We start from the raw sequence: 10,358 nt of genomic DNA on the forward strand, positions 1-10,358 counted from the left end.
GGGGATCCTTGACACTAACTTTTTGTCAAATTGGCAGAGATTAGCAGGAGGGGCAATACCGAAAACTGCCTCGACACATTCATTATTTATGTCACAAATGCAATGTAAATTATTGTAGAAATGTGCTCATTCACCTCCATTCCAATCTAGAGACTTCTGACACTGATGCACATTGGAAGATGAGCTAGATTGTTTGAGGCGCGTGCCCCTTAATGGACTTGGTGCATATCTAACTCCAAAAGACTCTGCATCAAGACTGGCCAGGTTTGCTGATGGATGCGTTTTCCATTAGAAGTAATGTACTAAATTAGAATTGTTTCCATATAACTGCAGAAATTGAAAACTTAATATGCCTGTGTAGCCACGCTGAAACATATGGCTGTATTGTATGGCCTCGCATTGAGCTTTATGGAACTGTATTACAGCACCCGTATCATAAAGTTTGTATGTGATTGATGACCTACACATGAAGATTAGGCCCCAATTCAACAAGCCTGCAGGATAATGGTCACTTAACCGGCATACAAACAAGCAGACACAAATCTGCACTGGAAGGAAAATAGGGGAAAGAAATGAATGCATCAAATGGGGGTCCAACTTGCAGTCTGAATTCATCTTACCATGCTAAGGGGGGGGGGGGGGAAATCGGCAATGCTGGTGGCGTGGGATCACAAGAGGTGTTCGGTGGTCCTACATTGCAGGGCGATGATCCGACTCCCATCCTATGCTTGTGCGGCAGGTTCAGCGGAGCTCGGTGGTGCTCGGGCTCCTCTGTCATTTTGGGAACGCACATCCATTGCTGCAATGTGGTGGCCTCTGGGAAAATGGCCACCGGAGGCGTCGTATGCGCAGATTGAGATCCCAGCCTGGGATGGAAGTCAGATCATTGCCCTCCAGCTTCGGACCACCGACCACCCCCTCTTCCCAGCCCAGGGCCAGCAGAATCGCCTGACTCCTAGTGAAGTACATTGGGACTATAAGACACACCCCCATTTTCCCCCAACATTTTGTGGGGAAAAGGTGCTTCTTATAGTCTGAAAAAATACATTCATCACTGCCTTGGCTGATGCCTGAGTGAGCCCTGGTCCGACCACACCACGTCCTCTGAGAAGTAGCTCACTATCAGTAGACCGTGTACACAGAAAGCTGTGGTGTGGGTGGGAGCAGCTTTCTTAGCTCTGCTACATCCAAACTGCTGCACCCAGTAAACTAATACATCATTGGAATCGTGATATCCATCTATATTATGCTGCATCCAGATAAGGTAGCATTAACCTGGTGGCAGATTCCCTTTAACAGAGATTGCATGGTAGAAGCCCTCTCCTATGTATCACTCCTCACCAACATTACTGCTCTCTTCAGTGCCCACTTACCTGAAGGGTGCAGGATTCATGTGCTACAGCCCGAAACACCGTGTCTGCGAATTGAGATACTGATTTGGCTTTTATCCTAAAGGTACCGTCACACTCAGCAACTTTGCAACGAGAACGACAACAATCCGTGACGTTGCAGCGTCCTGGATAGCGATCTCGTTGTGTTTGACACGCAGCAGCGATCTGGATCCCGCTGTGCCATCACTGGTCGGAGCTAGAAGTCCAGAACTTTATTTCGTCGCCAGGTCGGCGTGTATCGTCATGTTTGACATCAAAAGCAACGACGCCAGCAATGTTTTACATGGAGCTAACAACCAGCGAGAACGAGAAGTGAGTCGCCGTTACGTCACTGGATCGCTCCTGCATCGTTCTGGAGTTGCTGTGTTTGACGTCTCTACAGCAACCTAAACAGCGACGCTCCAGCGATCTAGTTTAGGTCGGCTCGTTGTCTATATCGCCGCAGCGTCGCTGAGTATTACGGTACCTTTAGTTATATTGCACGACTCGTTAAAGGGTTGATTGTGACGCTATAGAGTTTAAGTCAGAGGTGTCAAACTGCATTCCTCGAGGGCCGCCAACAGGTCATGTTTTCAGGATTTCCTTAGCATTCCACAAGGTGCTGGAATCATTCTGTGCAGGTGATTAAATTATCACCTGTGCAATACAAGGAGATCCTGAAAACATGACCTGTTGGCGGCCCTCAAGGAATGCAGTTTGACACCTCTGCCTTAAGTCCTCTTTTTCTCTGAAGAGGCAATTTGCATGTGCTAAATAGGATTGACATGCTAATTCATGTTACTAGGGGTCTGCTGTGTAATGAAGTGATGGTGTCAATGTGCCTCCAGCAAATACCGTATTTTTCGGACTATAAGACGCACCGTACCATAAGACGCACCCCAAATTTGGGGTGAAAATTGCAGAGAAAAAGATTTTTTATAAGATGGGGGTTCGTCTTATTGTCCGAATTTAAGATCTCTTACCTGAGGACAGGCAGTGGCAGAGCAGGGTCACAGGAGGCATGGTGTCAGCAGAAGTGCGGTGTTGCTGAGGCGCGGTGGGCGGTACGGCGTGCACCTAAGCAGGGTCCCTTCCTGCTTAGGTGGGCAACGCCATGGCCTGGTGTCCATGGGGAGGCTGTGGTGGCGGCAGATGTGCGGTCACTTCCTCAGGTGGCAGCGGCCAGGGTCCCTTCCACCTTTGAGGTGACGCCGCGGCGGTATTGAAGCAGAGCTGGGTGAGTCACGGTTTTCCCGGTGGCGGCGGCCATCTTCCTGAGGCCTCGCGTGCGCAGATTCAGTGCTCTGCTTCCCAGGGCTTCAGGAAAATGGCCACGGGAGGCTGCGCGTGCGCAGATGGAGATCGCGGCGGCCATTTTCCTCAAGCTGAGATCTCAATCTGCGAACTCAGCTTCAGGAAAATGGCCGACGTGATCTCAATCTGCGCACTCGGCTTCAGGAAAATGGCCGCCGTGATCTCAATCTGCGCATGCGCGGCCTCCCGCGGCCATTTTCCTGAAGCCCCAGGAAGCAGAAAACTCACTCTGCGCACGCGTGGCCTCAGGAAGATGGCCGCCGCCACCGGGAACGTCGTGACTCACCCAGCTCTGCTGCTCTCCTTCAATACCGGGCCGTGGCGTCACCTCAAATGTGGAAGGGACCGTGCTCACGCCATACCGCTCACCGCGTGACATCATCCCCGCACCTCTGCCGCCGCCACACTGCCGGTAAGCCTGCATTCCAACTATAAGACGCACCCCCCCCCCCCCCCCCCCATTTTCCTCACAGTTTTTTGGGGAAAAAAGTGCGTCTTATAGTCGGAAAAATACGGTACCTCTTCTTTCTGTGTAAAGGCCCCGTCTCACTTAGCGACGCTAAAGCGATCCCGACAACGATACGACCTGTCAGGGATCGTTGCTGCGTTGCTATGTGGTCGCTTGTGAGATGTCAAACAGTGAGATCTTCCAACGATCGCAGCTGCGATCTCACTGTTTGACATCTCACCAGCGACCTGTAGCGACCTGTAGAACGATGTTACATGGGAGCTATTATGACGATTCAGTGTCTGAGTCGTCAACGAGGTCGTTGGTAAGGTGTCAAACACAGCGATGTGTGCTACCCAGCGGGACCTCAACGATCAAAAAAAGGTCCAGGCCATTCCGACACGACCAGCGATCTCACAGCAGGGGCCTGGTCGCTGCTACGTGTCAAACATAGCGAGATCGCTACTGAGGTCACTGTTGCGTCACAAACTTGTGACTCAGCAGCGATCTCACTAGCGATCTCGCTTAGTGTGACGGGGGCTTAACTTACAGCTGCTTCGATAGATCCGTCAAAACAACGGATCCAGTGCATCAGTTTTTTACAATCTGCACAGGATCCGTCTTTTCAACACTTTGACAGATTGTGACTGATTCTAAAAAATTAGGCCTCTTTCACACATCAGTTTTTTTAAATCAGTCACAATCCGTCAAAGTGTTGAAAAGACAGATCCTGTGCAGATTGTAAAAAACTGATGCACTGGAGAGAGAGAGAGAGAGAGATTTTTTCCCTGACTGGAAAAATGGGTTAAATTACAGGAATTAGAAATTCTTCCAGGCATGCTCAGTTTCAAAAAACAAAATCTGTCACTGGATTCCGTCTTTTGACGGACAGTGACGGATCCTGCGTCCATAGGCTTCCATTCTAGCCAACGACGGACAGCGCAGGATACGTCGCTGTGCGATTTTTCGATGTACATAAAAAACGTTCACAGGTCCGTTGTCTCCGGGCGACACAGAATTTACGACTGATCCGTCAAACGACGGATGAAACGGAAGGCCATCCATCGCTAATGCAAATCTGAGAAAAAAAAATGATCCAGCAGCAACATTTGCTGGATCCGTTTTTTTTTTTCACAAAACGACGGATTTTGACGGAAACTAAAAGACTGAATTGTGAAAGAGGCCTTAATCAGAGCTTTCACACAGGGGAAAGGTTGGCTGCTGCATCGGGCAGTGAAGTGGTAACACCCTGGCACTCAGCATTAAACATACAGCCCATAGACTATGGTGCACCACACGTGAGACAGCACAGCTAGAGAATTCAACCTGACTCACAGCTGACCATTGGGGTAGCCTAGCAATCTCTGACCATTTGGGGTAGCCTTCTAACAAAAACACAGGGTCCAAAGTTAAGAACCCATTTAACAAATGGTTTAGGGTTTTTTTGTCAGATCTAATAGGATTGCATCTTATTTTAAGGCGAGTTTGACTTGCCTGTTCTAATCTAAAATGACAAAAATCTCTAAGTTTTTGCAGAATTGAGCTCTGTCAGCACTGGCTAAATCCAAGCACATGAAGAGCAGGTGGACGCAAGCGGCATTGTTATCAACGCCTCATCAAACCTCATCATCATCCCCTCCATGTAATCAGAGATTTGGGAGTCCTCGGTGTCATAAATCCAGCAGTTATGAATCCTAATCTGCAGCTTGGGTCAGAATTGAACTGATGTCACTGAGCTTTAAATGAGCAATGTGGCACAGGATAAAACAATCTACACCACAGTACCCAGTCTTCTGCTAATGAGGGGCCGCATTTCAAAGAGACCATTATGTTTATTCACCTTCCAGAGAAAAAGATAAATGCCGAGATCTCATTAACTAAGTTAAGAAGTTTGTTGGACAAAATTGCTGCTCTTAAGCTGATATAAAAGAGAAAGCTGAAATATTGGTTTGATGTAATTAATAGCGGTTAGAAGGAAGAGCTGTAAACCTGTCATGTCCTGTATTACTCATAATAGAAGGTTTATAGGAACTTTATAATGAACTGTTAATAATCAATCCAGAACCAAGACATGGAGCAGTCAATCATAAGGGGTATGGCTGGTGGAAGGTGTATTACACTTAGTGGTTCAGGTGTGGTAAGATCATATCTGAAAAACCACATGCTGTTTCTCCACTGTTGGCTTCAGTTTTGGGATGTGGTAATTTTTCGTGTTCTCCATGGTTTTGACTGCCATTTAGCATATTAAAGTTTTTCAGCTTGAAAAAAAGTGCGCAGCCAATTACCTGCCACATTGCAGCTCACAGTGGTAAAACCTTGTAGTTTTTTTGTCTGTGTTTTGCACCTTAACCACTCCATGTGAACCCACTAGTTATAAGCGAATCTGCTGAAATTAGGATTTGGCAGTTGTTTTGAATTTGGCAAGAAAATTGGATTAAATGCAAAGCAATTTTATTATTCTGTTATGTGGGCCTCATCTGTCCAACCATACAGCCTCTTCCCAGTCTCCGGTGGGGTTTATGCTGAGCAGTGTTCAGTGTCTCCCGACACCTGCCGGCATGTCTCTATTCAGCACAGGAGATGCTGAAGATTGTCCAGTAAAGCCTGGAGCGGGACGCACTTGATTCACTCAATTAGTTGCCAAAAAATTGAGGCAAATGTGATTTGCACATCTGTAGATTACACCCGGAGATCACTTTCACACATTGTTATTTTGGGGAGTATTTTATTTTTAAAGAACCATTAATTCTGTGGTTCCTTACATGTGAGGGGTTTCATGCATATCACATACATAAAGGAAATTTTCAGACTGGTACATAGGGGTAGAGGACCCTACCCCCTCGGACTTACAATCTACTGGGGAATAGGGAATGATGGTTGTATTTGAACACCTGTACCTGCCATGGTTCAAGGTGCAAGTACGGGTGCAGAACCGTGCATCTACCACAGCTCGGACACATGTGTAACAGCACTAATAGTGGTTTTTGGTATAATAATTTTTAGGTTCAAGGTGCAAGAACAGGTGCAGAACTGTGCATCTACCACAGCTTGGACATACGTGTAACAGCACTAATAGTGGTTTTTGGTTTAATAATTTTTAGGTTCAAGGTGCAAGTACAGGTGCAGAACCGTGCATCTACCACAGCTCAGACACATGTGTAACAGCAATAATAGTGGTTTTTGGTATAATAATTTTTAGGTGCAAGTACAGGTGCAGCACCGTGCATCTACCACAGCTCGGACACATGTGTAACAGCACTAATAGTAGTTTTTGGTTTAATAATTTTTAGGTTCAGGGTGCAAGTACAGGTGCGGAACCGTGCATCTACCACAGCTCAGACACACGTGTAACAGCACTAATAGTGTTTTTCGGTTAAATAATTTTGAATGAACTTTGCAGTGTACTTTACGTAGAATTGTGATTCCCAGGCCAAGACTGTCATGTTTTTTCTTTGTGACCTGTATTGATGAGCACATGTATGTATTAATTACATTACACCAAGTACTGAAGTAAAATATTACTTGTAAAACAGATCCCATTTAATAAGGAGCATCCATATACAGTACTTTTTCCCCAGTCTGGTAGGCTAGAATGGGTTGCTGTTCCCAGTGTTTTACCTTCTGTTCCCATACGTCAATAGTCAAGTTAATGATTTTATTTTCTTATTTCAGAAAAATGGCTCATTGTGACAGACTCATTGAAGTAGATGACATGCTGATGATGGGCAGGAAGCCGGACCCGATGTGTGTGTTTACCTATGTGCAGTCTCTCTACAACCACCTACGACGTTTTGAGTGAATCTGCATCCAGCGTGGATTGTCCTGATCGTGGTTTCCGTTCATTAAACAGTGACTGCTTCATGTTTCCTCCATTCAGCCTCGTCTTATCACAGCAGCCACTTAACATGTCTCTCCATCTTTCTTATGATTGACACCATGGCCTGCTTTCTGAGAGACAGATAAGACAGGAATGTCGACAAGGTGCTCAGGCCACTCTTTTTTTTTTTTACAAAACCATTTACAGTTAATTTTTGGCAAAAAATGGAGGTTTGTGTTGGTTTTGTCACCTCTGCATGTGCTGTGATTAGGTTTTGCAGTCTTTCTGAATGACACCCTGGTGGCTCATTGTCTAGCCATTTGAAACCAACCAAGCCTGTGCTGCAAGGAAATGAAAAGTCTAGAGAGCGGCTTCGAGTCACGGAAGTGAGCCAATGCTGTGATGAGCAGTCTGGTGCTAATGGACTGGGACACACTTCATTCTTGTGAAAGTGATTGCACTGCAGCTTTGTTCTTTTTCATTTTTAGTTTTTTTTTTCTTTAATAGGAGGTCTTAGCCCTGTTTTTATTTTACACCCACCACACGGAGCATAAACTATAATAGTGTCTTCCGAGTCAGATGACCATTATCTAATGTTCCTGTAAAATATCCCAATCAATGCAAAAGGAGCTGGACTAAAAGCGATGTTAAGCACAAGCCAAATAATAGATTTTCCAATGTGCCCTTTTGTTATTGGAGGCCAGACTCGCAGGGTTTCCATGTGCCCTTACTTCTGCCAATATTGACCACATGAAAAGACCTCTGATGAAATGGCTATGTATACTGATTTTTATACAGAATCAAGTTTTACTCCCATGATATTGGGTAGCTAATTAAGAATACAGCACATTTTTGCCACTTGACTTAATCTAGTTAAAGCTTCTTTATGTCAAGTTTTTATTCTGTCATCACAAACCTAAATATATTCTTGTATGAAAGTGATATAGCCGACATGTTCTAGTTATTTACCATGAGTATGCATATTCCGAGTTATATTTAATTTTTACATTTTTATTTTAAAACTAGACATATGTCTTTTTTTAATCTATTTTATTATTCTAAAATAACCATTCTGCAGCATCTTTTCATAGATCTCGGTATTCTATTTCTCAGTTTATTCTTCCCGAGAAGGCATAAACCTGGTCAATAGAATGTGTCTTTACACAGTTTAACATTGTCGCCAATGATTGGCGTGTGTATGTATTGACACAGGTAATGTCTTTTGGAATGTATAAATACATTTCCGAAAGAGACGACAAAACTTTAAACCCTGCAGAGAAATATTTTTAATGCAATATGTCAGGAGAGATGACTTGTTCCCATTGAGTTCTGAGCATTGATGTTTTTACTGTGGTTGAATTAATCGTTTGCACCCTTATAGTAGATGCCACGATCTGATAAGATCATTTTTTTTTCTATTTATGCACAGATACATATAAATTGATGAAATAACGTCACAGTCACTCCACCACTTTTTAAGCATTTCTTCTACACCTCTTAATGGTAGTGCTCTTGTGTATGCACTGACTTTTTATGTAATGTAGATTTTATTGTGTTGGTAAATGTGTGCATTTGGCATTATGTTGTATAAGTTTCTCTGTCAGGATTGGAGCAAAAGAGGCTGGAGACTGCTTATCGGCTGATATTAAACTACACTGATTTCTTTCTTCTTTGTTAGACGTACTAATTTCTTACACTTATCATCATCAATTTTAGCTTTGGAGAGTGTATTTAATTTACATTTTTACTTTACAGTGTCACATCACTGTTTGAGCGGTATGTGTGAACATAAAGGGTATATCCAGGAATTAACAAAAAACTAAATTTGTATGTAACTGCAATTTACCTTCCTGTTTGTGTACGGCGCCGTTCTTCCCCAGCACAGAGCGGTCACAGAAGCTCAGAGCAGAGGCTTCTTTTCCAGTCCTCTCTGTTGACTGGGCAAGACTTCCGAGGTCTTTCTGATTGACAGCTGGATCCCTGCTGCCTAATTGGGGGGGAGCCAACTGTCAATCAGGATTACCTCTGAAGTCCTGCCCCGTCGAGTCAGCAGAGACAGCTGAATCCCCGGCAGGAGCAGTCTGTGACCGCTGTGAGCCTGGGAAGAACTGGGTCGTGCACAACGGGCAGGTAAGTTGCAGTTACCTACCTGTTAGTGCGTAGATACATTTTTAGTTTTTTTTTTTTGTAACGTCCCGGATATCCCCTTTAAGCTGTTTGCTAAAAACACATCAAGAGCCCAAAACTTTCCATTGACTGGTTCAGAATCTCACATTTAACATCTAGCATACCACCCACATGGTCCAACCTACTCATGAGTTTTATCTCACAGTGCTGGGTCTGCACAAAGAAGGCTTTGCCACAACCATTTAGTAAAATAGAAAAAGGCAATATGTTCAAAAATGCATTTTTGAGGACATTAAGATGATCTTCTGCCAAAAAGGATTATTTTGAAGCAAGCTTAAAACTCCTTTCACGTATTTTCCTAATTTGGCAGGTGATTGGCAGCCTCCTCTCACTGGCTGATTTTTCGGGAACAAATGCTTCCTTATTCTCCATTTGCTGGCTTCTACATAAGCACTTCATTTATTTCTTGAAACTTCAAATCTTTATTTTTTTTTGCAATTTCTTGTAAATACATCTCAATATATTCCCATCAACTACCATGGTCTAGTAACAACTATTTGCTAATATGCTGCAAAAAGTCTGCATGTGGTCTCGGCCTTCAGAAAGCAGGAGCGACAAACCCACCAGGCGACCATATTGGTCCTGCAACAATAGTAAGGAATGATAACCAGCTCGCCCCTGTGAAGGCTATTGTAAAATTCTCTGGACGGAGAAAGCCATTCCTGCCCGGTTTGGCTCCGTGAAGATTCATGGATGAGTAAACTCCAACCGTTTTCTAAATAAAATAGTACTTTATTCCAACGTAAACTTTGCGACATTCTCCAGTATGTTTTAATGAATTGCTTTTTTTTTCTTAAACGTTTCAGACCATAACTAGGTCCTTATTCATGAAATGATCTAGTTATGGTCTGAAATGTGTAGGACAAAATTCAATTCATTTGGACACACTGGAGAATGTTGCAAAGTTTACCATTTTATTTGGAAAATTGGCTGGAGCTTCCTTATTTCATCCAATATGAATAAGTCAGCAGGATTTCACCCTCACACTCATGCTCTTTTCCTTGCCCAACACCAACTCCTCCTGTTTCACTGACCGCTCCTTTGCCTGAGGTCGCACAGCATAGAGACTGTCAAGTAGGAGGAGTTGGTACTGCCGAAGAATAGAGATGGAGTGACAGACTTCAGATCTACCATAGTCCTTCAGCCTCATTTCTATTTTAACTCAAAAGCTGGGAAGGAATGGAGTGTCCATGTAAAGTTATTGCTGGGTTTGTCTTTGAAA

At 44.1% G+C, this 10,358-nt stretch overlaps 1 protein-coding gene across 1 annotated transcript in view; it reads left to right on the forward strand.

Annotated features, from left to right (window-relative positions):
• SMTNL2 (smoothelin like 2) overlaps positions 1-8,615 on the forward strand; it is a 130,940-nt gene extending 122,325 nt beyond the window's left edge. Inside the window, exon 9 of the mRNA XM_077294505.1 lies at positions 6,805-8,615. Within this exon, the coding sequence (XP_077150620.1) occupies positions 6,805-6,931 (127 nt within the window). The 3' untranslated portion in view covers positions 6,932-8,615. The remainder of the gene's footprint in view (positions 1-6,804) is intronic.
• Positions 8,616-10,358: the final 1,743 nt, after the last annotated feature.

This window comes from Ranitomeya variabilis, chromosome 3 (assembly GCF_051348905.1).
Source record: "Ranitomeya variabilis isolate aRanVar5 chromosome 3, aRanVar5.hap1, whole genome shotgun sequence".
Taxonomy (NCBI): domain Eukaryota; kingdom Metazoa; phylum Chordata; class Amphibia; order Anura; family Dendrobatidae; genus Ranitomeya; species Ranitomeya variabilis.